Genomic DNA, 27,902 nt, shown 5'->3' with positions numbered 1-27,902 from the left:
TCTCCTGCCTCAGCCTCCCGAGTAGCTGGGACTACAGGCACCCGCCACCATGCCTGGCTAATTTTTTGTATTTTTAGTAGAGATGGGGTTTCACCGTTTTAGCCAGGATGGTCTCGATCTGCTGACTTCGTGATCCGCCCGCCTCAGCCTCCCAAAGTGCTGGGATTACAGGCGTGAGCCACCGCGCCCGGCCCGGCCTCAAATACTTCTACTGATCCTTCTTGCTGATAGAATCCATGCACAACAGCTTTTATGCCAACCATGTTCTAGAATTGATGGCTTGGGATCTTGTCCACTTGTTTTCAGTAGGCCCAGTAGTGGCATTGTTGAATCTGCCCACATTGCCTGCAGGTCTGTGTCTCAGAGCTGAGTAGGGGTTGAAGAGCACCAGTTCTGGCTCTGAGTTTTTACTTAGGAACGCCAACTGTTTGCTGCCACACTAACAGCCAACTCCGAAAATGGCAGCCTCCCTATGTGAAGGACCACTTTTAGGGATCCTCAGATAATCTGCTGTTCACAGGAGGACATCTTTAGGGTGGTGAATTGTTTGGGGATAGTACTGAATCGGGGGGACATTACTGCGGCCTCATCCCCCAGGATGAAGGACAGGCTCTTGCACTGCAGAGTGTGAATACTCCTGTTTTCATACCATGTGCTTGGGGTCAGAGCTCTGCAGCCTGACTGCCCCTTTGCTCTTGTGTATTTCCTAGATCAAACTCTAAGCCCCGATGCCACTTTTGGTAAGAGGCACCTTTTCCACGATCCAGTGTAGAGCAACTTTGAAGTCTCTCTCTCTCTTTTTTTTTTTTTTTGTTCTTACTCCACCAATCTTCATGGTGCCCACAGGGCTCACAACTCTGAGGCTCTCGTGCTGCTCCTAGTGAAAGGTTAGCAGTTGACCCGTGTGCTGGGTTGGTTGCGCCCTAGTTCTGCCATTAAGCATCTCACTGCAGCAATATCCTTAAATTAGGGTTCCAAGGCCTAGAGAGGAGAGCATATGGGAGGGTCTGGGTAGAAGATGCATATCCCTTCCATGAGAACAAATCTGAATGGGCTTTCATTGAAATGCTCTTAATTGAAGCTTCTTTTTTTTTTTTTTTTCTTTTTAGGCAGAGTTTCACTCTTGTTCCCCAGGCTGGAGTGCAATGGCACGATCTCAGCTCACTGCAACCTCTGCCTCCCGGGTTCAAGTGATTCTCCTGCCTCAGCTTCCTGAGCAGCTGAGATTACAGGCACCCGCCACCACGCCCAGCTAATTCTTTTGTATTTTTAGTAGAGATGGGATTTCACCATGTTGGCCATGCTGGTCTTGAACTCCTGACCTCAGATGATCCACCTGCCTCTGGCTCCCAAAGTGCTGGGATTACAGGCATGAGCCACTGTGCCTGGTGAATTTAAGCATTTTTATACATATAGGTATACAGGCTGTTGGAGGATTTTTTGAGTGCATAAATCTCAAAGTCTGTTTTCATGATAGAGTCTGTAGAGTGAGGTAGAGAAGGTTTTCAAGAAAAGCCTGGCAGCCATGTTTGGTTGCACTGAGAGTAGTCGTGCCCAATGGCAGGAGGCTGCTGCGTTCAGCTCAGAGGTCTCGCTCGTGCTGTGGTGTCACACAACACGGGGGATATGGGCAGCATTGAGCACTGAAGGCCATCACACATGGGGAAAGGTCATAGCGCTTTCTATCCAAAGACTGGAGATCAGGAATGCCACGTTGGTAGCAAGAACAATTTCCAGCAGGTGAGACTAGTAGGTAATCTCAGTTGAGAAGGTACCATGAGCCGGGTAGTATGCTTGACACTCAGCATTTTCTCTCTTTTTGTCTCCATGATGGCTCTGAGAGTGGAGGGTTATTATTCTCCCACTTTTCGGAATAGAGGATTGGGTGCCTTACTCAAATGACAGTGCCATGGTCTGAACACGTGCAGTGTGCCCTCGCAGCCCATGATGTTTCAGCTCTTATGCCATACAGCTTCCAAAGAGGGAAACCCTGAACTCACACACGCGTTCACCCATTCACACACTCTTGTCATTTTGCCGCATACGTGGGAAGTGACACACAGTACTGGAAGCTAGTGGGCCAGGGAGCTTCAGACTGCGGAATGTTGACCACTTGAAAGTAGAGATGACCTTTTGAATACAGGAGAGCCCATTTTTTCTGCCCCGACAAAGGGGACAGGCTTCAGAGCCACACTGAATAACTATGACAAATGTTGTGGTTACTTGGGAAAAGACTCGGCTGAAAGCAAAAGGCCCACGTCTGGCCACTCTCTCGTCAGCCCCTTATTTTTCTTTTCTCCCACTGCCTTTAAACAGTCATATTTCTTCTGCCCTCCCCACCGTGGCCCTTGGTTGTATATAGTCCATGTCACCTTGGAGGCCGGAGGAATGTGGAGATGAGCTGGGGGCCAAAGTAGCCTCCAGGATGACAGAGTGGCTCTCCACCCAGAGCACCAGAAGTGGCACTAGTGATCCCACCTTACTGGAAATGCATTTACCCGAATTCTTCTACACTCTTGGTGACATCGCGTGTCTACTATTTCATCCTACTTCCACCACCGTGACCTGGCTTCCTCTTGATTTCAGCCACCAGCTGGTGGCCAACACTTTGCAGCTCTCAGCCAGCACGGCGCTGAAGTAAAACGGCCGCTAATACAGGCAAGCGTCATCAGTTTCAGAAGCACACTTCTCATCTGGGCATAGAATAGTCCAGAAGGGCCATCTGAGGAAGAGCTGCTGTCCAGGAGGTGGCTCACTGCTTCTCACTTCAGAAAGGACCCCATGTCCTCACAGACCAAGCAGGCTCCAGTGCGCTGGCTGGGGCACCCCTGTTCTGGAAAGTGCTGGCACCCACTGCCAACTTCTTCCTCTCCAATCTCCTTTTTCTCCACTCCATAATAACACCCCTCTGTGTTTCCAGTTGTCATTACGTCACCCTTCATTCCAACCAACTTTTGTAATGTGTTATTTCTAAGCCTACATCTTATTAACGTTTAAGGATGGCAGTTTCCTGATGGCGTGTAGGAAGGCACCCTAGTCTTACCTGCAATGTTTCCAAATCCCACTCTAGGATGTCTGGTTTCTGGACCATATCAGCACTCCCTCCCTGGTACCCCTAGGACTCGAGGGAAAGGGGGTGTGTGCCTTTCAGCCACCCCATGTGATAAGCAATAGGGGAAGAGGAGCTGGATTTTCTTTCTAGCACTTACCACCTTCTAGTCCACTACATTAGTTACTGATCTGGGTTTTTGTCTGTCTTCACCCACTGAAGCCCCACTCCAGCGCCCCCAACAAACACACACTAGGACGTCAATTTGGTGAGGGCAGAGCTTTTTGTCTGTTTGGTTCATTGTTGCAGCCCCAGTGCCTAGAACAGTGCCTGGCAGGTGCTCAGGCAACATGTGTTAAATCAAAAGCCACAACAGAGATGCAGGACACAGAGGATACCAGTGTTATTTCTGCTTTCCCAACCACGTCAGGAGTGAGGACCTTCTGTTTCATTTGTTGAGTAAACGTGTATTGAGCTGCTCAATGTGTAATGTATATAATGTATACAAAGTGGATAGCAAGTGCCTAGCGCCAGTAATGGTGCCGGGCATGGCTCTTGTTAGAAGCACTGTGGTGGCAGGGACAATGTGCATTTGCCCGGGACCTGCCTGAGCCAGGCCCCCAGTGGGCCCGTACACAGTGTGCCCAGGAAAGGAGGGATCCCCAGTGGAAAGGCTCTAAGCGACTAGCGTGCCCCATCCAGAGTGTTCTTGTTAGCTTCGTTTCAAGAGGGTGAGCTCTCCTGCCCCAATCTGGGCCCCAGAAACCTCTTGCCCTGGAACTGGAGCCCATCTCGTATTCACTTTGACTCTTTAGGACATCTATAGTATTAATCAAAGATTGCTTGTAAAATAATAGGATATGTGACCGTGAAAGAGAAAAGTTTGGAATTTGGGAAGGTGACAGCTTTTTTTTTTTTTTTTTTTTTTTTCTTTTCAGACTGGGCCTTGTTCTCTCACCCAGGCTGGAGTGCAGTGGCACAATCATGGCTCACTGTAACCTCTACCTCCGAGCTCAAGTGATCCTCCCACCTTAGCCTCCTGAGTACCTGGGACCACAGGTGTGTGCCACCACACCTAGGTAATTTTACTCTTATTTTTTTGTAGAGATGAGGTCTCCCTATGGAGCCTAGGCTGGTCTCAAACTCCTGGGCCCAAGAGATCCTCCCACCTCAGCCTCCCAAAGTGCTGGGATTACAGGCGTGAGCCACCGCACCTGGCCTTTCTTTTCTCATCTTCTTTACTTTCCGAAGTTACTATGATATATGCATATTGTTTTAAATGCTTTTTCTACTTGAAAATTTAAAACCACGTGAAGCACTACTAGTTCACTAGAAATGCCCAGAAAAGGATTTGCCTTCTTGTTCTTATATTACTACTGAGAATTGTTGTTTGCAATTTGGCAGAACCTACCCATTCTGGTTATCTATTGCTGTGTTTTAAAAATCAGGCTGGGTGCAGTGGCTCATGCCTGTAATCACAGAACCTTGGGAGTTCGAGGAGGGAGGATTGCTTGAGCCCAGGAGTTTGAGACCAGCCCTGGGAACACAGGGAGACCTCATCTCTACACAAAATTTAAAAATTATCCAAGTATGGTGGCATGCACATGTGGTCCCATCTTCTCAGGAGGCTGACGTGGGGGGATCACTTGAGCTCAGAAGGTGGAGGCTACAGTGAGCCGTGACCATGCCACTGCACTCCAGCCTGGGCAACAGAGTAAGACCCTGTCTCAAAAAAGGTAAAAGATCACCCCAAATTTGGCAATGTAAAACAATTGTTTTGCTACACTTCACAATTCTGTGGATTAGGAATTTGAAAAGGGCTCTGCTGCCTGGCTCTGGCTGAAGATTTTCATGCAGTTGTAATATAGTCAGTATAGTGGTGAAGCTGGAACCCAGTGGGGCTGGCTGGGCTGGCTGGGCATCTCTTTTCTCTGTCTTCTCATGATCTCAGGGTCCTTCCATGTGGTCTCTCCATTTGGACTAATTGGGCTTCCTTGCAGCATGGCAGCCTTCTAGCAGTTGAACTACTCACATGGTGACTATCCCAAAGGAGCAAGGTGGAAGGGTGTGTAATCTTTATGACCCAGAGTCGAAAGTCACAGAGTGTCACTTCTGCCATATTCTATTGGTGAGGTAGTCACAAAGGGCTTATCAGGTTCAAGGGGAGGGGACCCAGGTCCTACCTCTTGTTGAGAGCAATGTCAAAGTCACATCGTATGAAGAGTATGTGGTTTGGGAGAGATAAATGCCGTCAGAAAATACAATTAGCGAGACTATCAAAATAAAAAATGCACATACTCTTTGCCCCAGAATTCCATATGTAGGAATCTATCCTACAGAAATTCGTGTGCACGTGCACAAAGGTTTATGTTCAAAGATGCTTACTGCAGCATTCCTTTTCATAGCAAAAATTTTGAAATAACCTCAAAGTCTAGTAACAGGGTATCTTTTGAACAAATTAAGGTATAAAATAGTCTGCAGCCACTAAAAAAGATTGAAGGTAGGTCTCTGTGAAAGACATTTAAGACAAATTAAGTGAAAAAAGCTAGTCATTAGATACTACTTATATTAGAATTCCATATGAGACGGAGTTTCATTCTTGTTACCCAGGCTGGAGTACAATGGCGCGATCTCGGCTCACTGCAACCTCCACCTCCCAGGTTCAAGCGATCTCCTGCCTCAGCCTCCCAAGTAGCTGGGATTACAGGCATGTGCCACCATGCCCGGCTAATTTTTTTGTATTTTTAGTAGAGGATGGGGTTTCTCCATTTTGGTCAGGCTGGTCTCGAACTCCCGAGCTCAGGTAATCCACCCGCCTCGGCCTCCCAAAGTGCTGGGATTACAGGTGTGAGCCACCACACCCGGCCCTTTTTGCTTATTTTTTAGAGACAGGATCTCACTCTGTCACCCAGGCTGGAGTGCAGTCAACAGATATTTCTGTTGGGACTTTAGCCCCTTCAGAGTAAGGAGATGCAACCCAGACGGGGTGTCCTCAGAGGCAACATCTTGGGACTATCCTTTCAAGACTAAAGTAGTAAAGCAAAAGCATGCTAATATGACTTTTATGTTTTTCCAATTAACTAGACACAACTGGTGATTTTTGCTGATCACTCTGCTAAAAGATCTTGGTTGCAAATAAGCAGAGATGACTTTGGCTCATTTAGGTTAAAAAACATGTAATTTGTGGCCGAGTGTGGTGGCTCATGCCTGTAATCCTACCACTTTGGGAGGCCAAGGCAGGTGGATCACAAGATCTGGAGATCAAGACCATCCTGGCCAACATGGTGAAACCCTGTATCTACTAAAAATACAAAAATTAGCCGGGCATGTTGGCATGCACCTGTAGTCCCAGCTACTCGGGAGGCTGAGGCAGGAGAATTGCTTGAACCTGGGAGGCGGAGGCTGCAGTGAGCCGAGATCTCGCCACTGCACTCTAGCCTGGCGACAGAGCAAGACTCTGTCTCAAAAAACAAACAAACAAAAAAAAAAACACCAAAAAACAAACAAAGAAACAAAAAACATGTAATTTATTTGAGTGATGTTGAGTTATTTGCAGGAACCCGAGGGATGATTGAGCCAACCAAATATAAAGACAAGTCTGAGCAAAGGCAGGGCCTGGGACCTCCCGAGCTAAATTTGTGGCCCACCCCTCGAGTGTTACCATTACTGTGACTGAGCCCCAATTGTGCTCAGTTCAAAATCCAAAATCCCTGGAGAAGAGAACCTTGTTGGCCTCACTTGAGGTCTGTTGCATCAGCTGTGCATATGGAGGCAGGGTTAAGTTGAACAGACACGGCTACTGGGCCACCCCAGGAATATGTTGTTTCCATGTATGGAACGCAGGGCTCAATTCAGATCTACCCCATAGTCTTTTGCATCTTGGTCAAATGATTTCCTTTTAACAAATGAGATAAGCATTTGGTATATTGACAAAGCCTTATCGTAGCAGCGATGCCTCTCTGCCCTGCCTTTGTAGAACTTTGGTAGTAATACCCTGGTGTCGCCCTGCCAGGTGTCCCTAATTGGTGCCAGGTAAAGTATCCAAATAGGACAAACGGAGGGGTTTGTAATGCCGAATCCACAGCCTGACTGGAACCTTGCAGGAATCTTCCAACAGTCAAGAGGGAATTGTCAAAACAAGATATCCGTAACAGAGTTCCTGACTGTCTTTTCAAAGACACTTGAATTTCTGCCAGACTCCAGACAGATTCACATTCCCAGGGGTAACACACAGCACAATGAAGGGATATTTCTTAGCAAATATTGACGTGCCAGAGAATTGGCATTAAATTATTGGCTTGACAACTCCTAATCTGCTGCTCTTGGTGGCTGATATGAAGGATTATCTATTTACAATTGAATTCTGCCCTTGACTTGTGGCAGTTGCTGAGCTGAGCTTATTTCAGGGAAGGGAAATGAATAACACCTTAAGAACACAGATGGGGCCTACAAACTATTCAGCACTTTCTGTGCAGGAAGCGACAATAGTGGCAGAGTTTTTACACACTCCCTCTAAGGAACGGCTATCATCTGCAGAGTTTCGTGTTTGTGTTGGGCGTGGGTAGAGATAGGGTTGATTTTTCTGCCTTTCTCATGAGACCCGCAGACCCAGGAAGAGCCAGGTATACGTCTTTGCACCCACTGGACCCGACACACAGTAGGCACTCAACAGATAAGAGATCAGTTCTAGTGTGGGTGAGTCTAAGTCTCTTGGGTAAATCTTACCAGGGCAGTGCTGCTATTCAGCACTGGGACAGCCTCACCAGCCACTCTGACCTGACTCGCCCTGGCCGGACCGTGAGGTCTCACATGCGGTCTCCACTGACCAAGCGGCGGCCTCACCAGAGTCCTGCGGCCGTGACTGCTGCTCCACGGCCACCTGACGCCTGGCCAGGTGCTCATGCCTGGAGCCCAGACCCCAGATCCCAGGAACCTGCCTTTCACTCGGCTGCCGTCCAGCTCTCTGCCCCGTCACCTGCAGTCTTAATTCCTTTTAATTTCCTGTTTCTAGACCAGTCCTTTTTTTCTCTCATCCCAACCCCCACCCCTTTCAGGTCACCTTCTCCTGATTCTCTTGCTCCCTCTGGCCCCCAGATGTCTCTCTTCACACCGTTCTCTTTTCCGACAGTTGCTGCCTTCTTTCCAGTTGATTCTTTCCACGTTTCTGTGTTCCTGCAGAGCAGTGCCTCATCAGCCCTGTGCTGGGCACCAGCTCAGGCTGGGAGTGAATTCTCTCCAGGTAGGGGCCTGGCCTTCTGGGGAGAGGGCTGAGTTTCCAGGGTGAGGAGGATGCCAGGTGCCTCTCTCTTCCCAGTGTCACCTCAGCACAAACCCACCCAGGCACATGGGGGACACTGGCCTGGCCACTCTAAAGAGCCACCCCAAAAGACCACAGTTCTTTTTTTTTTTTTTTCTGAGACGGAGTCTCACTCTGTTGCCCAGGCTAGAGTGCAGTGGCATGATCTCGGCTTACTGCAACTTCCGCCTCCCGAGTTGAAGCAATTTTCCTGCCTCAGCCTCCTGAGTAGGTGGGATTACAGGCGTGCACCACCACGCCTGGCTAATTTTTGTATTTTTAGTAGAGACAGGGTTTCACCATGTTGGCCATGCTGGTCTCGAACTCCTGGCCTCAGGGGATCCACCTGCCTCGGCCTCCCAAAGTGCTGGGATCACAGGCGTGAGCCACCATGCCAAGCCTAAAGGACCACAGTTCTGACCTTCAGGAAGCTGGTACTTTTCAGAAGAATTTAGCCAGCCTACATTTAGCCAGCACCGGCCGTGTGCCGGGCCCTGGGCCGTTACAGACATCATGCCATCCTCTTGCAGCTTTGGGAAATGTGTGCGTTGTCCCACGTGGCCCCTGAGGGGGCCCAAAAGCAGAGATATTGGGTAACTTGCTCACAGAGGCTAGAAGGGGCGGGCTGGACTCTGCAGGCCCTTCCTCAGCCCACTGTCCTGTGTTCCTCCACCGCAATCTTGTCTAAAGGCACAGACTGTTACATTCAGTCAGCGTGATACAGAACTGAGATCCAGCTAAGATTCTATTTGGGGGCTGATTGTTTTGCCCTGTAGCATGTTTCTTTGAGGAGTCACAGGCACGTGTCATAGTTTGTGGCTTGCAGGACGTCCGGGGCCCACCCAGGTTGCCTCTTCCCATCCTAACCTCCCAGTTCCCCCAGTCAGGCCGAGCACCCTGATGCTCCCTCCCAGAGAACATGGCCATTCACCCAACGCCAGTCCTGCCGCCAGCCTCTGCCTTCCTGGGCTCACTGGAGGGAGTGTGGGATGGTCAAGCCTTAGAGGTCTCGGCTCTTCTTTTCACTCTGCTTAACTTCAGAGTCCCTGTTTTCTCACTTATAAATTGGGGGAAATTGTTGCCCTGCTAGCCTCATTGTCTGATGATGAAAATAATATGGGACTTGAGTCCTATAAACTTTCTGAGCCCACGTTCCTAATGGCATAACAGTACGTTGATTCTTTACTTTTCTTTTGTTGTTGTTGTTTTTCCTTTTTTTTTTTTTTTTTTTCTTTTTTTAAGACAGGGTCTTGCTCTGTTGCCCAGGCTGGAGTGCAATGGCGCGATCTCAGCTCACTGCAACCTCTGCCTCCCGGGTTCAAGTGATTCTCCTGCCTCAGCCTCCCAAACAGCTGAGACTACAGGCGCCCGCCACCACACCCGGCTAATTTTTGTATTTTTAGTAGAGACGGGGTTTTACCATGTTGGCCAGGCTGGTCTCAAACTCCCAGCCTCAGGCGATCTGCCCGCCTTGGCCTCCCAAAGTGCTGGGATTACAGGTGTGAGCCACCGTGCCCGGCCTTCTTGACTTTTCTTTTAAGAGACAGGGTCTCACTCTGTCACCCAGGCTGAGGTGCAGTGGTGCAATCACAGCTCACTGCAGCCTCGAACTCCTGGGCTCCAGCAGTCCTCCCACCACAGCCTCCCGAGTAGCTGGGATTACAGCCACACATCACCACAGCCAGCTAATTTAAAAATACTCTTTGTAGAGGTGGGATCTCGCATTGTTGCCCAGGCTTTATTCTTGACTTCTGTTCTTGTGACACTACTACTATTAATATTATTCTTTTTCTTTTTTAAAATTTAAATTAGAGACAGGTTTCCACCATGTTGCCCGGCCTAGTCTTGAACTCCTGGGCTCATGCAATCCACCCGCCGTGACCTCCCAAAGTGCTGGGATTACAGGCGTTAGCCACCATGCCCGGACACTATGACTATTATTTTCATCGTCATTATTATTATTGTTATTTATGCAGCATGGCCAGACACACAGGCTCCCCTGCCCCTGGGTTCCTCTCCACCTTTTCTCCCGCGTAGCTGAATGTGTTATAAAGCTGGGTGCTCCTTGTGGTTTGCTTTAACCTTCTCCTCCTCCTGCCTGTGACCCCGTCCTGTGACCCCTGCTCTGACCTCCACTTCCTCACTGGCTTTTAAAAAGTCTGGGCCTTTCACAGTTCCTCTCACCTGGTGTCCACTTGGCTGTGTTCTGCCTGCCTGCTGACCGCCGCCAGCATTCCGCCCAGCACAGCTGCCCTTCCTGTAGCTAATAACTGACACAGAGGCTGCCAGACATTCCACCCTGAACTTCCAACCTTTCCCGGATGCCCTCATCACCGCCGGGCCTTGGAGAGAATTGCTCCCTCTGTTTCTACACTAAATGCCACCCAGGTGTTCCTCTGTTTTTGCTACTCTTCCTTCTCTTTTGGAGAGAGTGACATTTGATTTCTGTTGTTAAGCTGAGAGACTGACTCTGTTGCAGGACATTTACGGAGCACCTGCCACCACTAGGCACCCGTTTCAGGCAGGGTGTAATTATTACGAGGAGTAATAATTATTGTTGGGAGAGTTACCATTTATTGAGTGCCAGTTATGTTCTAGAAGTTTCATGTACTGTATCTTCCGAAATCCTCACAACAAGCCTGTGAAGTCAGGATTTTTCAGTCTTGTTTCAGAGATGGTAGAACTGAGCTCCAGAGTTAAACTTTCCCAACGTGTCATCGTATACCAGTGGCAGATTAGAAGTCAGGTCTTCTTGACTGTAAAATCAGTACCCCTTCTACCGCACCAGACTGCATTGATCTGTTTTTGGAGATTCTATGGCCTAAGGAAGGAATTATTAATAAAAAAAGAACCAAAGGTGGAAGGGAGTCATTTAAGAGCAATGGCCTTGCTGCAGATACCCTCGGATTCCAGGACAGGCTGGCTGTGTACGGGCTGAGCAGTCTTCATGGAGGACATGAAATACAGAGGATGAGCCTTCAAGGCTTCGGCCCCACCCTGGGGCGGGTGGAAAATGGGCTGAGGCTACACTCAGAGGGGAGCGGGCAGAGACTCCATTGATGAGTCAGATGCAACCCCCTGGAGCCGCAGAGGAAGGCTGGCCCACAATACAGAGAAAGAAAAACCTGCAGAGTTGAGTTGGATGCCAGGCTAAGAACAAAACAAACTCAGAAAACCAGAGATGACTTTTGCCCAGTGTTTTAATGAAAGCATTATTCGGGGGAAATTAAAATGTAGAACTGTGGGGTAAGATAGATTCAAGAGGGGTGTGATCAGAGGCAGGTAGGTCCTCCTCTCCACACCCCCAGTGCCTGGTTTCCCCTAGCGCTGTAGGAAGGCTGCTAGTGTCACACCCCTGGGTCCCCCAGCAGAGCACACACAGCCCCTGGAGTGGGCAGGTCTGGGCAGAGACCTCAAGCATAGCCGCCATTCTCCAGCCTCTCAATCTGGAAATCAGAATGTAAATACGCTCACCTTCTCTGCACGGCGTCTACTCTTTTCTTCGTGTATTTGCCCAGTCGTGGGATTAAAGGGAACATTTACATGAACTTTTGAAGATAAATATTCCAGTTTTGTCTCTTCTCCTGCTTATTCCCCACCTCAGCTCAGGAGTCTGCCGTGAAAAGTCTGTTGGATCAGTGACACTGATCACTGGTTAATACATAAGCAAATGTCACCTACTGACAGGCACAACTGCCAAAAAAATAAAACAAACTTTAGGAGTTGTCCCTAAGAAGTGTCCTCTGTTCATCTTTAAGTTTAGTAGCTACATGGGGGTTGCCAGTTGGCCTAACTCTTCTGGTGTGAAAAGCGAGGCAAACAAAAAGAATATGCTTTTTTTGTTTTTGTTTTTGTTTTAAACAAAATCTCGCTCTGTCACCCAGGTTGGAGTGCAGTGGCGCAATCTCAGCTCACCGCAACCTCCGCCTCCCGGGTTCAAGCGATTCTTCAGCCTCAGCCTTCCAAGTAGCTGGGATTACAGGCACCTGCCATCACGCCCAGCTAATTTTTGCATTTTTTAGTAGAGACGGGGTTTTGCCATGCTGGCCAGGCTGGTCTCAATCTCCTGACCTCAGGTGATCCACTCGCCTTGGCCTCCCGAAGTGCTGGGGTTACAGGCATAAGTCACCACGTCTGGCCAGAATATGTGTTTTGGTTCAAGACAACCAAAATAGTTAGTAGGCAGCTAAGGCGGCTTTCCTTACAACAAAACCAGATAAAAAGACTCCTGGATAAAGCGCCCTTCACCCCTCCCTGCCTCTTGCTTTCCCATCAGCCTACCTGCCACGTTCCCCTGCAGCTACAGGGCAGAAGTGGCCAACACAGAGATCCGCTCTCTCTCAAAAAGTCAGCCTCCAGATTCTTTCCCCTCCTTCCCCTCCTCCTCCATGTCAGTAAGCACTGAGAGCTGTTACCTACACCCAACTTGTGGCAGGGGCGTTGGCAGCACAAGCTCCGTATTTTGCTGGTTTCCAGTGTTTCACTGGAAAAAAGTATGGACCATGACTCCAGATGAAAAATCTTCAGAAAACACCATTCCTGAGAGACTGTGTTTAATATCCTCTCCCAGTTTGAAAAGGAGTTTGTTTTCTTACGTCTTTTTTTAATTGCCATGAGCTGGACTTGTAAATATTGTAAGTGGTTGAGTAATACTCATCTGGTAAACTGACCAAAGGAAATGGACATTTTTTTCCACTCTTGTAACCCTGGCATCCCATGCCTGCCCCTGAAAGGGACTCTTGAGTATTGGAAGGGAAAATCTGCCTCGCCAGGTGCCAGCGGGCCCAGGGCAGGAGCTGAGTGAAGCGCAGAGAAACGATCCCGAAGTCAGGAGCCGCAGCAGGTGTTCTGTGCTAGGGTTGGGGGCAGAGAGCATTCATTGTTTAAGAAGTTGGCAGCCTCCCAGAAGTTCAACTGTCTTTCCTTGTTCTGAAATGTCAAACATTTCCTTAGCTGGGGGAATGGATGAGTAGACCCCCCTGAGGTTTAAGAACTATTCTGAGGCAGAAGAAGAAGTTCTGCCTTTCACACGTGACCGAGTACGATGTGAGGTCCCATGTCCCTCCGGCAGGGGGGTCGGCTGCGCCCCTGAAACTGGGGCCACCTTCCTACATCAGAAGAGTTGCCAGCTCTTCCCTGCCTCTGCCTTTAGGAACCGTTACACCCTCTGTGGTTATGTGGGTAGTGGGGGAGTGTGTGTGTCTTTTTTTAATGGTGCCTTTTAGTGATACTTACTGAAATATTTGTAGATGACCTATGTCTGGAATTTGCTTCAAAATAATATGCAGGAGACAGGGAGCAGGTGAGGGTTTGCATAAAGCCAGACAGGCCATGAATGGATCCTTGTGAAAGCTGACGGATGGGCTCATCACTGTTCTGCGTGCCCTTCGGTCTGCTTTTGTATATGTTTAAAATTTTCCATCATAAAACGTTAAGGAAGGGAAGGAGGGAGGGAGTAAGAGAAGAGGATGAAAAGAGAAGAAACTCTTTATCCCAGTGTTTCAACCCCAGTGAGTCTGAGCCTCTCTTCCCGAGGGACCCCCACACTGTCTCGAGTCAGGATGCCTCCACTCAAGCTCCACTGGTGTAGACAAGGGTGAGCGTGTGGGCAGAGGGGTCCTACCCACCTGGATTCCAATTCTCGTTCTTCCTCTTACCCGCCAGAGGGCCTTAGGTAGGAGAGTTCACCTTCCAGAACCCCAGCTTCCTCAGATATAAAACAGAGATGAGGGTTACTTACTGTGCAGAATTAAACCAAGTAATATACCCATAGCACTTAGTGCCAAACCTGGCACGCATGACTGTTTCATGAACGGTGTGGCTCAGCTTTCCCTGGCTTCAAAAAGATCCCTGCTTACTCATTCCGAAACATCCTTCAGAGGAGAGAAACTCCATTCAGAAAGGTGCCAGAGCGGGGATCACATTCGAAGAAAGCCAAACTTCTTAAAGAAAAAGGATTGCCGTGATAAGGTAGATAAACACCTTCTCTTTGACCCAAAGAATCCAAAAGACAGCAGTTGGCTTTTGCTTATCGCTGTCACCTGCCATCTTAAAACGACCTCCTCAGTTGACCCTCAGTATATACCAGTTTACTTAAGCCTGTTTAAAGTCTCCCCCTGTTTGCTCTGAAAGGGTTTAAAATATAAAAGCCTTATTTGTCATGGCTCCTAAAATCCCCCTTTTCATCTTGGGACAAGAACCCAGTTTATCACATCTTATCGGCTTACTGTCCAAGATATCCATCACTCAAGTTCATTTTCATTTATTTATTTATTCATTTATTTATTTATTTTGAGATGGAGTCTCACTCTGTTGCCCAGGCTGGAGTGCAGTGGCACAATCTCAGTTCACCACAACCTCCGCCTCCCGAGTTCAAGTGATTCTCCTGCCTCAGCCTCCCAAGTAGCTGGGACTACAAGCGTGCACCACCATGCCCGGTTAATTTTTGTATTTTTAGTAGAGACATGGTTTCTCTGTGTTGGCCAGGCTGGTCTCAAACTCCTGACCTCGTGATCCACCCGCCTTGGCCTCCCAAAGTGCTGGGATTACAGGCGTGAGCCACAGCGCCTGGCCCATTTTCATTTTTTATAGATAATGTGTGTCCTGTCATGCCTTTCCTGGGGCACAATTTGTCTAATTCACAGCATCTGTGGTAGAAAAATTAGCAGCTTAGGCACCACTGTATTAATAATAGTTCCAATAGACCCACCCACCATGCGCTCAAACTGTACTATGAAAGGTCTCTGCAGCTCTTCTGTGGAAGAGCATTCTTCTGTCTTGTCTCTGTAGTATTGTGGGTTGGCACTGGCCACTTTTTGAATTTTCTTACTCATTGGCCTTCTTGCCACATTTTCTCAGCTTCTCCTTCTCTGCTGACCACTCCTTCTATGCCTGTCTTGACTCTTCTTATCCCTTCCAAAAATTCAATACATTTACTCATTTGTTTTATACACACACGCGCGCGCATGTGTGTGCGTGTGTGTGTGCCTCTTTCCTGTGCCAGGCTCTGTTCTAGGTACGGGGGATATGGCGGTGAACGAGAACCCACAGTCCCTGGTGTAGATGTTCATGTGTCCAGGAGAGACAGACAGTAACTGAGTACCTAAATAATGATTCAAGGCCGGGCGCGGTGGCTCACGCCTGTAATCCCAGCACTTTGGGAGGCCCAGGAGGGCAAATCACTTGAGGTCAGGAGTTCAAGACCAGCCTGGCCAACATGGTGAAACCCTGTCTCTACTAAAAATACAAAAATTAGCCGGGCATAGTGGTGGGCACCTGTAATCCCCGCTACTTGGGAGGCTAAAGCAGGAGAATTGCTTGAACCCGGGAGGCGGAGGCTGCAGTGAGCCAAGATCACGTCACCGCACTCTAGCCTGGGCGCAAGACTCCATCTCAAAAAAAAAAAAAAAAAAGATTTAATAAGAGTTACCATGGAAACTTAGGGGGGCAAAGAGGGCACAGGTAACTGGAGGATGACAAAGAGTTCCTTGGGAAAATGCCACTGAGTTTGAGGAATTAACTAGACCACGAGTGGGGAGCTCCCGGATGGAAAGGATAGCGCGTGTCGAAGCTGGGAGGCAGGGCCCCTACCTTCTGCATCAGCCCGTTGGGGGCACCGGAGACAGCCAGGATGGCTCAAACAACAGCGCGCAGAGTGCGGCTGCAGGGTCGCTGGGTCAGACTGTGCAAGACCCCCTTGGCCACTGTAAAGTTTGGATCTCAGTTTCAGCCACTGGAGGATTTAAGCAAGGAGGTGACCTGATCTGCTTTACATTCTGAAAAGCTTGCTGTAGTTCCATCGTGGAGCAGGGACCGAGGAAAGCAGTCCCTCACTGCAGGGAGCCAAATCAGGGATGGCAGTGACTGCGCATGCCTTCAGGCCTCTTCCCTTGGACTTCACGCTCCGGGTGTATGAACCAAAACCAGATGTGTGTTTTCCTCTTCCCAATCAGTTGTTGTTCTTGATTTCTTTGTTCTTGTCACTTGCTCCGCTCTTCTCATAATCACCCTGATTTGACAATTCACGGTCATTCATACTGGCTTCTGCTCCAGGCCATCAGAGCCTCAGTGTGGAGCCCTGCCTTGCTGCACAGAGCTTCTGGGCCCAAGTGTCCTCCCAACTGTGATCCCACTGGAGCTTCAGGAGCAGTGCCTCTTCCTAAAACACCTCTCATCCTCTCCCTCATCTCCTCAGCTGCCAGCCCCTCCCTGTCATCTTAGGGTGAGCCCAGGCCCTGGAGTGCCAGGGATTGCCCCTTCGCCCCATCCCAGCCTGTGCCTGCCTCCTCATTCTCGTTATCTTCCCCTGATGTTGCGCAACATAAACCTTCACCCAGCCAGGACCAAGTCTTCAGCTGGTCACCACACAGGCACCAGAATAACCAAGAACTAGTGAAGCTCCTGCCCAGGGGAGATTTTGGTCAACCTGAAGATGTTTCTGGAGCAGAAATCAGTGAAAAGATTTGTTCTTCTGCTTCTGGCAAGAAGATGGACTAAGATATTCTCACATACACACACATACGCATACACACACACACCCGTATCCCTACCTTCTCACTGCAGATGGACTAAGATATTCACACACACACACACACACACACACACACACACCCCTACCCCTGCCTTCTCGCTGCAAGCATCTTGAAATGTTAGGTAAAATAGTGTAACTCCACCCGCCCACAAATGTTAATGCAGGGCTGAATTTACAAGGAAGAAAGGAAATCCCTAGATGAAAGAAATGAAGAGCGCATTGAAGGCCAGCGCCTAAGTGGGCGAACTGATGCTGCAGATGGGTCATTATCATGATGATGGAGAGCAGGAGCTAGCAAGCCTCTGGAAGAGGCCAGGTCGTAAACGGTTTAGGCTGTGCAGACCACAGACGGTGTCACATCTCCTCCTTTTACCTTTTTGACAACCCTCTACAAATATAAAAACCATTGTTAGCTCATGGGTTGCACAAAAACAGAGCACAGCTAGATTTGGCCCATGAACCAAAGTTGGCGGAGCCTTGAGGTAGACTAGGATGAGGTTTTTATCTACAGGAAGACGGGGGAGAAAGCTTGGGGCCCCAAGAGAAGCGTCTCTCAAAAGATTGGATCATCAGAGAAAGAGCCCATATTAGAAAAATGCAACCACAGTCACAGGTAGATGACAAAGAAGCTTGCCCTACTTTTTTTTTCTTTTCTTTTTCTTTTTTTTTTTTGAGACAGAGTTTCACTGTTGTTGCACAGGCTGTATTGCAGTGGTGTGATCTCAGCTCACTGCAACCTCCGCCTCCCGTGTTCAAACGATTCTCTTGCCTTAGCCTCCCAAGTAGCTGGGATTACAGGTGCCCACCACCACACCTGGCTAATATTTTTTAAACATATATATATATATTTTTTAAAATATATATATATATATATATTTTTTAAAATATATATATATATATATTTTTTTTTTGAGACAGAGTCTTGCTCTGTTGCCCAGTTTGGAGTGCAGTGGCGCAATCTCGGCTCACTGCAAGCTCCGCCTCCCGGGTTCACACCATTCTCCTGCCTCAGCCTCCGAAGTAGTTGGGACTACAGGTGCCTGCCACCACGCCAGGCTAATTTTTTGTACTTTTAGTAGAGATGGGGTTTCACCATGTTAGCCAGGATGGTCTCGATCTCCTGACCTCATGATCCGCCTGCATCGGCCTCCCAAAGTGCTGGGATTACAGGCGTGAGCCACTGCGCCCGGCCTATTTTTTAAATATATTTTTAGTAGAGACGGGGTTTCACCATGTTAGCCAGGCTGGTCTCGAACTCCTAACCTCAGATGATCTGCCCGCCTCGGCCTCCCAAAGTGCTGGGATTACAGGCGTGAGCCACCGTGCCTGGCCTATTTTTTTAATATATTTTTAATAGAGATGGGGTTTCACCATGTTGGTCAGGCTGGTCTCGAACTCCTGACCTCAGATGATCCGCCTGCCTTGGCCTCCCAAAGTGCTGGGATTACAGGTGTGAGCCACCACACCTAGCCACTTGCCATACATTTTTAAGTCTCTTCAATATTCAAAACCATGGTGCAGTGCCCACATGGGTTGAGCTTAAGATTGGTATGGCCTGATCCACATTGAACCCTGAGGATCTGTGGAGGGGATTCAGGAAGTCTGTGAACTTGGACCGGAAAGCAAATTGGACTCTTATGTTCACAAATGTCTAATTGAAATTTAGCATTTTCTTTGCTCACGAACATATGCCACAGACTACCGTGGTGTTCAGCAGTCCTGATGGCTGTGCAACCATGTGACCCTGCACACGTGGCTCTCCCTGTTACTTTCTGAAGCATTTTCATGGACCTCTCCTCCTCTGCTACCCACCTCCCTCGTGGGGCCTTGGCAGCTCAAGGACTCTTCAGTGAGCAAACCTTTCTTGAGTGCTTACTTTGTAGTAGGGCGCCCCTTCTCTGTTATGCTATACCTTGTCACTGCTGGTACCTGGCACGTGGTAAACACTCGTTAAATACTGGGCAAGCGAACATGGGAGACAGTGAGCTCATTGCACTAAGTGAGGGCTGCATTCTGTGGGGCCCACTTCATCAGCATCAGGTGAAGGAACAGGCAATGGTCAGTGCAGACACACGACCCAGAGGAGGCAGGGCGGGCCTGGAAGGCAGAGTGGCACCCAGCATGGGCTGGCTAGGAGGGCCCGTGCTCTCCAGCCAAAAACGTCAGGAAATGAAATTAGCAAATACTAGCAGAAAAAGTATATATCAAAACAAGCACCTCTATCGGTGAATATTTTTACAAATGGGTGACTTAAGGATCTTGGACTCAAGAAGACAAAGTGAAGCCATGTGGAGAATGGAGAAATGGGTTCTAGAATGCTCTCCTAAGCCCTTTGCTTTATCAACGCGTCATCAATGCATAATCTGATTGGGTAGTGAGGGTGGCTGTCGTCAGCAGCTTCCGCCCTCCCTTGTGGTCCAAGGTGTACACAGATGCTAGAGTTAGGGGCATAGCAGGCACCCCCTCCTGGCTTGAGTGCTGCCTGGGGGGGCCTGGCCACACCCAGGCCCCTGCCTTCTGCACTCACCATCCTGCAAAGCCAGAGCTGTGTAGCAGCAGCGGCGCCCCAGGCCGCCGACCACCCCTCTCCACCTCGTACAAACTGAAGGCTCAGAGGGAACTACATCCCTCTGACTCTCTGCAGACACTCAGAATGTGTGACGCTTTTCTGGTAGGAATCATTAAAAGTAGTATTTTCTGCTGCTTTTTTCCAGGGATGATCATGGTGATTTTACTGCTGCTCGTGGCTATCGTGGTTGTTGCAGTCTGGCCGACCAACTGATGGCAGTAAAGAGACCACCAGCAGTGACACCTGCCAATGACAGATGCAAGCCCAACACCCTTTTGGTACGCAAAACCTGCTCTCAATAAATTCCCCCAAAGCTCTGACCTCTTGTGCATTGCTTCAGTAAAGACTTAAAGCTCCGGCCGGGTGCGGTGGCTCACGCCTGTAATCCCAGCACTTTGGGAGGCCAAGGCGGGCGGATCACCTGAGGTCAGGAGTTCAAGACCAGCCTGACCAACATGGAGAAACCCCGTCTCTACTAAAAATACAAAAAAAAGTAGCTGGGCATGGTGGTGGGTGCCTGTAATTGCAGCTACTCAGGAGGGTGAGGCAGGAGAATTGCTTGAACCCAGGAGACGGAGGTTGCAGTGAGCCAAGATTGTGCCACTGCACTCCAGCCTGGGTACCAGAGCAAGACTCCATCTCAAAGAAAAAAAAAAAAAAAAAAGACTCAGAGCTCTGGAGAGCTGCCTAGAGCACGGGGCCCAGTTGTGGCCCTTTGAGTTTTGACTTTGGTCATTTTCGTGCTGGCCGGAGGTCCCTCGGGGTCCCCTACCTCATGGTGGCCAGTGGGTTCTGGCCACCCCACAGTACTCTGGGCATCCTGGGGACACTGGATTAATAGGCAGTTTGAAACCTTGACGTCTGGCCTGCTTGTGGAAGCCATGTGTCTGTAGGAAATGGGTGTATATTCAAGGCCACGTGTGTCCAGGTAGTGGGGAAGGAGTGAGGTGAGGGCTGTGCGGAGGAGCCACACAGGCCTGTGTCTGAGTGTGTAACCACCACCGTGCCGCTCTGCCCCACCCGAGTCACCCCGCCAGGCTCAGCACTCCTCCTAGGGGTGCCAGCCTCCACTTCACAAAAATATTCCTGTGGGAACTGCTATTAGCCCTGGAAGCACATTCTTTTTCATTTCCTTGGTGACAGTCAACTCTCATCTTTCAGGGCTGACACATCTTTATAAGCAGCCAGAATCAAGTCTGTGGAATAAGGCAGGTGGGGCAGGAGGTGGTCGGGCTGGAAAGCACTGTGGAGGGTTCAGAGGGATGAGATTACCATGGTGCCTCACCTGGCTCCGACAGCCCTGTGTGTTGAGTGTGCGCAGCGCATGTGTACGTGTGTGTGTCTCAGAAAGGGCAGACGGATGGGGCAGGCCTGCGGAGGACGCCAGGCCCATGGATGGCTGAGTTCGTGTTAGCAGGGGTCAGGGGGCCAAGCACCATGTGCTCTCTCTTATACGTGTGGAAAGCAGGCTGGGCCAGCTGGCCTTGCTCTGCCCTCCAGGACGAAAGGGGAAAGAAAGAATTAGGGTTGATGATGGGTGATTTCCAAAGCACAAGATTTCACTGAGAAGAAGGTAGGGGATTCACAGCAGGCGAGTTTCTGGTGGATTTGCTCAAGAGGGCATGACCTGAAACCCCCTGTGGACAGAGACACCAGAGAGAGAGCCGCGTGTAGCCTGGTGTAATGTCATTTCCTAGGGACTGAGGGCTCCAGGGGTCCCGGGAAGACCTGGGGTCTAGGAGCCCAGACACCTGCCCAGCTCTGACCCAGGCAGATGGGAAAGCCACCGTGGTCTCTCTGGCAAAGGACAAGGGAGCTCTGGAAGCTCTCATGCCAGCAGTGGCACGTGCAGCCCAGGAGCACACCCATTGCCTCTGCTCCCAGCTCACTGGCCAGAGCTCATCACCTGGCCTGCTTCACCACGAGGGGACCAGGAAGCATCTGGAAGGCCAAGAGCCTGAAATATGCAGTGAACGGCCCTAATGACAGCCACACCACTTACCAGCTCAGAGACCGTGGGCAAGTTACCTTCGTCTGCCTCTGCTTCCTTGTCTAGGGCGTGGAGATGAGGTGTCCTTCTATTCACAGGGTTGCTGCGAGGACAGAGTGAGTTGGCACACACAAGCACAGAGCACCCTGCTTGGCTCCGCTGAAAGAAAGTTCCTTCTGGCTGAGGTGGGCAGATCACCTGCGGTCAGGCATTCAAGACCAGCCTGACCAACGTGGAGAAACCCCGTCTCTACTAAAAATACAAAATTAGCTGGGCATGGTGGCGCATGCCTGTAATCCTAGCTACTCAGGAGGCTGAGGCAGGAGAATCGCTTGAACCCAGGAGGCGGAGGTTGCGGTGAGCCGAGGTCGCGCCATTGCGCTCCAGCCTGGGCAACAAGAGCAAAACTCCGTCTCAAAGAAAAAAAGAAGTTTATTCCCCAACCCAAGTCTAGGCCCAGTGGGCCAGATGCCTCCAAGTCCACATCTTGGGGATCCTGTCACATGCTTCCACCTAGTGCAATAGGACAGACTGTTGTGAGGATGTGAGCGTGAACCAGGGCCCAGGACAAGGGCTCTCCTGTCTCTATGGAGCCTGATCCCTGCTTCCAAAGAAGCTGCCAACACATGCAGACCCAGGCTAGCCTTGGGATGTCAAGGCCCTTGAAGCAGAGGTAGAAGAATGAAACGGGCTGCGTCGATACAGGAGGTGCAAAGGGCTGAGAGGATGAAGAGCAGGGGCAGCAGTGAGGATGAGCCATACTGCCGAGGACCTGGATTGTCACAGGAAGGAGAAAGAAAGGAAGAGGGCTTGTTGTAGGTGCGTGTGTTCCTGAAGGAGAGGAGCCACGCTGGACAGGGGACCAAGGGCTTTCTGGTAAGGCGCCCTGGGATGCGCCTCCTCGTCGGGGTGGGGTGGTTGCTAACGGATCATCCAACGGACGATCAAGAATCTGCAGAGCCTCATCTTCCAGTCTTGTGCGAAACCCCAAATCTCTACAAACAGTGTCTCCTTGGAGGGAGCCCCCCACTTTGGGGCTCGGGGGAGGCGGCATTGACAGTCTGTTTGACTTTCTCACCTCCTCTCGACTTGCTCAGCACGGAGCCCCGGCAACTCGTGGGGCGTCTTTGAACCACAGCCACGGAGTCCTGGCTCAGTCAGACTGAAAGGCCTTTTCAAGCAAAACACTGAGCCGATGTCTGCACACAGCGGCTTCTGTTCTTTTGGCTGAATGGGCTCTAGGCCCGACCCCAGCACTGCTAGCTGTGTGACCCTGGACAAGTTACTTCATTTCTGTGGACCCACAGGCAGGGCAGGGTGGATAAAAAGCTACCCAGGAGGTTAGAATGCAGGGACCTGCCGTCTAGGCTTGGGGCAGCGCAGGCCACACAGGGTGGGGACGGGCCAGGTAGGAAAACCCCGGCTCCCCTTTGCCTTCCTCAAGGGGTGGGTGACATATGAGACCCCCACCCCAACCAGGCCAGAAGTGGCAAGCATTACCCAAGTGGCTGGGATGTGTCCCTTTTGGGGATTTGCTGCCTCAAGAGCCACCCTAGAGAGTGTGGCTAATGTAAAGGTGGCATTTTCCAGCATGGTTTGAAAGGCTTGGCTGTCCCCCCTCAAAGCTGCCAGGACCACAGTCCTGGGTGACCCACAGTGAGTGCTTTGGAGTTGGCTGGGCAAGCCTAAAGCCCTCACCCCAAGCATAAAGAAGAGAGGCAAGGCAGGGCCTTAGTAGCCACCATGTTGGGTGCTTTTTCAATGAAAATAAACCGTGATTAAAATAACAGTGTAAGTACTGTTTAACCTAACCGATTATTAATTATAAGCATTTTAACTCTGGATACCATATAAAGAAATCCAGATACCTGGGTACAGCTGGTACTTTTGTTCCATTTAAACTTCATTTTTATTAGTAACTGTAACTAAACCTTAGCTATCATTAGCCCCAAGACGATCAGCTCCTTTCAAAACCCGCAGGGCCCCAGCCTAGACACGGCCTCCACCAGTCATTTGTGACTTTCATAGGGAAAATTCTTTCTCTGCTGCCTGCAGCCTTCGGCCTGGCTGGGATTGGGCTTTTTCCGTGAGCTAGATCCCTGAAACTCTCCTTCTACGTGGCTGATGCAGGTTGCCGACGGCCCCTCTCCAAAAACTGCCAGCAGTTCGAGACCAGCCTGGCCAACATGGTGAAAACCCGTGTCTACTAAAAATATAAAAAATTAGCTGGGCATAGTGGCAGGCGCCTGTAATCCCAGCTACTCGGGAGGCTGAGGCAGGAGAATCGCTTGAACCCGGGAGGCGGAGGTTGCACTGAGCCAAGATCGTGCCACTACACTCCAGCCTGGGCGACAGTGGGAGACTCCGTTTCAAAAAAACAAAACAAAACAAAAACCTGCGAGGCTCCCTCCTGACTAGTCAGAGAGAACTGCTGGCTGGCCAAACAGCTGCATTGTTCCTCCTGGTCAGGAAAGAGTACCTTAGCCTCCTTAGAATCGTATGCCCTGCTTCTTGAGGTTCACAGTGACACTGGCATCTTAAGCAGAGACTAGTTAAGGATCATCTCTTAGTTGGATTTTCTAACTCAGCCCTGTTGAAATTAAGTGTGTTTTTGCCCCTTATTTTAAAAAGGGGGCCAAGACCCATCTTTCCTCCGATTGCTTCCTACAGTTTCACAGACTTCCTCCCAACTACATGTCAATAACAAAAGACATTGATCTCTTTCCAGAAATGACTTGCCGTCCCGCTGAGGCTCCAGTCTGATAAGGCAGGTGTGTAATCCGTCCATATCTTCTATTTCTTACTGGCTCCGTTGTTCTTTTCATTCCCCATTTTTCTTGGCCTATTTCTTATATGTCTTTATTTAGTTTTAAGAAGAGTGGAGAAAGAGATGTCTGTTCAACAAAATCTGAAAAGGGTGTGTCTGCTACAAGTGGGCATCCCATGCCACTTGTCTCTGCCATCACTGTCTCTGAGAGGCAGAGGGGAATGGGCAGGGGAGAGCCTTATGAATGACTGAGCCTCCCTGGTGGCAGGTCAGGTGGCCGGGCAGGCCCCACGAAGCTCTGACACCCACAGGGCTCTGACGTCCCTGCCTACCCACCATCAGGCATTTCTTACTGGATAGCACTGGCTTCTGGGTCCCTGATAGTGATCACCCAGCTTCCTTGTGACTCTGCATTCCCGTCTCTAAAATGGGCTTTTCCCACTACCTTGGGCCAGTCCTTAGCAGCAACCCAGCTTATTTCCTGCATTGAGTTTGGCAGATGCCCTCTCTCCCCAACTACAGCATAAGGTCCTGGGAGGCAGAGGGGCCGTTGACAGTACATGTTCTAATGTGTGTCTGAGCAACAGTGTGCTTCCTTCTGGCCTTGGGCCTGGGGCTGCAGCCACCCTCACAGGGCCTGACTGTGGTGGCGTCCCAAGGAAACGCGGCCCTCTCAGACATGCACTTGTTTTGTTTTTAAATGGACAGAAAAAAAGCCACATCATGAAAGTCCTTAAGAACTGGACCCTTGACCTAAAATGACCAAAGCTGAGAATGAAACTGCCTCAAGTGCATCACAGGCCTCTTAGCCCAGTCTCTCAGCGGGTCTTAAATGCTACCAGTGGCCCCGCTGGCCCTGGGGAGCACCTGAGACCCCAGAATAGGCTTGCTTTCTCCTTAGCCTGTCTGGCCAACTGAGACCTGGATGTCATCCCTGCCCACCCACTGTCAGGCGTTGTCATTTCAGCAGAGACTTACACCTGAGACTGATTGGGACACCCGGAGACCACTCACGTATGTACCTGCCCTGGCTTTGACCCCAGGCTCTGAGAGCCTAGCTCCCATCCGCAGAGCCAGACCCCCAAGGCAGCAGGGCTGGCCCTGTTTCTTCCTGAGCAGAAGCTAATGGCATCTCCAGTCAGCTCTCCACACAGCAGGGAAGGGGCTTTCCATACCTTCGAAGGAAGGGCCTATTGAGCCTGCGTTGCTGAGGGGCTAGACCGGGCCCATGGCTGAGGGTTGCCTTCAAAACAGCTGGGTGCAGAAATTATAGCTTCCTAGTGACGATCGGCCCCACTTTGCGTGGCAACACAATATGTTCCTAATGACTGAATTGTTTATTTAATAAAGAAATCACAACCATTTGGAGGTTTAAATATAGCCTCTCAGAAACCAAGTGAGCTCAGCTCTTGGTGGCTGCGTGGTGCTGGCACTGGCCCAGTCTCTGCACCGCACGAAGCCTTTAGCAATCGCTTGAAAAAAAATATTTTGCAAGCTCTCTTGAGTTTCACTAACCCTGCTGTAGTTTCTTGAGTCTCTACTTGGCTTTCATAGAAGAAGCCAGTTATGTAAAAGTCAGAAACTACCTGCAGGTTCTGAATCAAATTGGGAGGGTCAAAGGTGGCTCTCCGCCCACCCGGGGGTTGCAGGTAAGGCAAAGTGGGAGGGGACCCCTTTCCCCCCACTCTGTCTTGGAACTCCAGGGAATGGCAAGGATGGGTCCCTGGAGTGGTTTCCTGCAGCCTGCAATACAGACGACTGTCCCATTTGAGAACCTTTTAGCTCAAAACAGCACGGCCAGCAAGGCCCTAGGACATTCCAAGCAAAACTGCTCTTTTCCTGCCTTCTCGGGGGAGTTAGGGCTCTGTCTCTGAGGCTCTGGGTAAAACCCAGGCTCTGACTTGCAGGGGAGTTCTTCGGCCTGAAGCCATATTCCTCAAACTCCCCGAAAACTCCATCCTTCCCTTGCCTCCCCACACGCCCACCTCCCACAGCCCAGGCCACCAATCAAGACTGCGAGACGGCATAGTGTACAAGAGTTTATTTAATGATATCTGAATTTAGTTCTATCATGTGGGGCCCACGTTACAAGTTCCATCTGGGTCCATTACAACTCTAACCAACCCCCCCCCCCCCCCAAAAAAAAAAGGAAAGAAAGAAAATCCACAACTTTTTCCATGTCATTAAATATATTCATATATAATAACCATAATATATTAGTATGCATTGGAAAGGGACATTGACCCAAACAATACGTCATGGTCACAACTAAACATTTACAATTCTGAGTGAACAGAAATCCAAAACACAGGAGGGGGCAGAGGGAGGAGGGAATGGGAAGAAACGTCCAATGACAGGAGTGGGACTGGTTTGGCTTTTGGCAAGGGGCGAGACCCCACAAGTACACATTTTGATCCCCCTGGGTGTGCCGTGGCCCACAGGAATGTCTTGTCCACGGACCATGGCCAGTGGCCCCATCAATGGGTCTAGTCTGTCCACTCTGGGCTTCAAGGGGACTTCCTTTAAGTGTTGACAGCCTAAGCGTCTTTCACTTTCCTGAAGGCAGGAACCATTCCCCAGTCCCTTAGGGTCTCTTCTTGAGTTCAGTCTCATTCCAACCTGGGACAACTCCAAACAACTCCAAGAAAGTCTGTACCCCTCTCCAGCATGCCGCGACTGAGGCAGAGTTCCAGGGCCTTGGAGCAGCTCCCAGCCTCCCTGGGCTGTGACCCTCCCTCCCACATAGAGGCCCCTGGGGATGCTGCCTCCTGCCCTGCTTTCCAAGGACAGAAGCAGTGGGCAGAGACCACAGCCAGCAGGTGAATCCCGGGGACAGCCCTATGTCCTCCCCCGCAAATCTTCGGCATTACTGTGTGTCCGTAAAGCAGGCACTCAGCTGTCAGGGGCACCAGACCACCCAGCTGGTAAGAAAAAGGACAACTGGGGAAGCTGTTTCAAAAACAAAGACTAATCTGGTATGTTTTTCTTCAAACACCTACATAACACAATTCTGGTTAATACACTCTTCAAAATCAAAATCTAGTTCCGTTTTACATCCCTTCCTAACTGTACAAACCGGAACACCTCAATTCCCATTTCCCTCTGCTCCTTGGAGTGGGGCACCGGAGTGGAGGAGGGGTGCTTTCCCAAGGATGGTACTCACCGCAGAGGCCGGGGGCTGCAGTCAGGAGTGGTGGGCTGTGTCCTGGCTGGGTGTGTGGATAGGAAAGGCAGCTCGTGATGACCGTGCAATCCCAACAGTGACCTGGCCGCTAGCCTGGTGGATCTGGTCACCCTGACGCATTCCCCAAGGGCCAGACCACCGGGTGGACAGCCTGTGCCCTGCGGGGTGCTGAGCCAAAGGGAGGGGCAGGACACTGGCTGAATTTTCCGCAAGATGCCTTGTTGCTTGGCGTGTCGCCAGCTCCGTTGCTGAGGGGGCCTCAGAGACCACAAGTGCAAACCCCTCACAGGACACCCGTGAAACCCAGACCCAGGGTGGGATATTGTGGGGCTGCCACGGCCCTTCTGGGCAGGGTGAAGAAACCACACTGGCATAGACAGAAATAGGACAACCGCCCCAGCAGCATAGTGCCTTGTGATGCTGATGGCGCCCAGCACACCACACTGGGCATCCGAGGGGCGCTGACAGCTTGGAGAGGGGCCCTGTCTTCCAGCCTTGAGGGAAGCCAAATGCCCCT

At 50.2% G+C, this 27,902-nt stretch overlaps 1 protein-coding gene across 4 annotated transcripts in view; it reads left to right on the top strand.

Annotated features, from left to right (window-relative positions):
• Positions 1 to 27,902, top strand: part of STX8 (syntaxin 8) — a 334,880-nt gene that overhangs the window by 305,339 nt on the left and 1,639 nt on the right. Inside the window, exons 8-10 of one of the 4 annotated variants that reach the window (XR_008673159.2) lie at positions 19,590 to 19,722; positions 24,163 to 24,205; positions 25,103 to 25,215. Coding sequence is in view for 1 of the 4 variants with exons in the window: in XM_004058575.4 (XP_004058623.2) it covers positions 19,590 to 19,657 (68 nt within the window). In the remaining 3 variants the exon portion in view is untranslated. Of the gene's footprint in view, positions 1 to 19,589; positions 19,765 to 24,162; positions 24,206 to 25,085; positions 26,232 to 27,902 lie in introns of those variants that run through there. The other 3 variants (XR_008673158.2, XR_008673160.2, XM_004058575.4) reach the window with 3 other exon arrangements.

This window comes from Gorilla gorilla, chromosome 19 (genome assembly GCF_029281585.2).
Source record: "Gorilla gorilla gorilla isolate KB3781 chromosome 19, NHGRI_mGorGor1-v2.1_pri, whole genome shotgun sequence".
NCBI classification, from domain to species: domain Eukaryota; kingdom Metazoa; phylum Chordata; class Mammalia; order Primates; family Hominidae; genus Gorilla; species Gorilla gorilla.
Note: the sequence above shows the minus strand (reverse complement) of the source record. Positions and strands in the feature narration are given on the sequence as shown.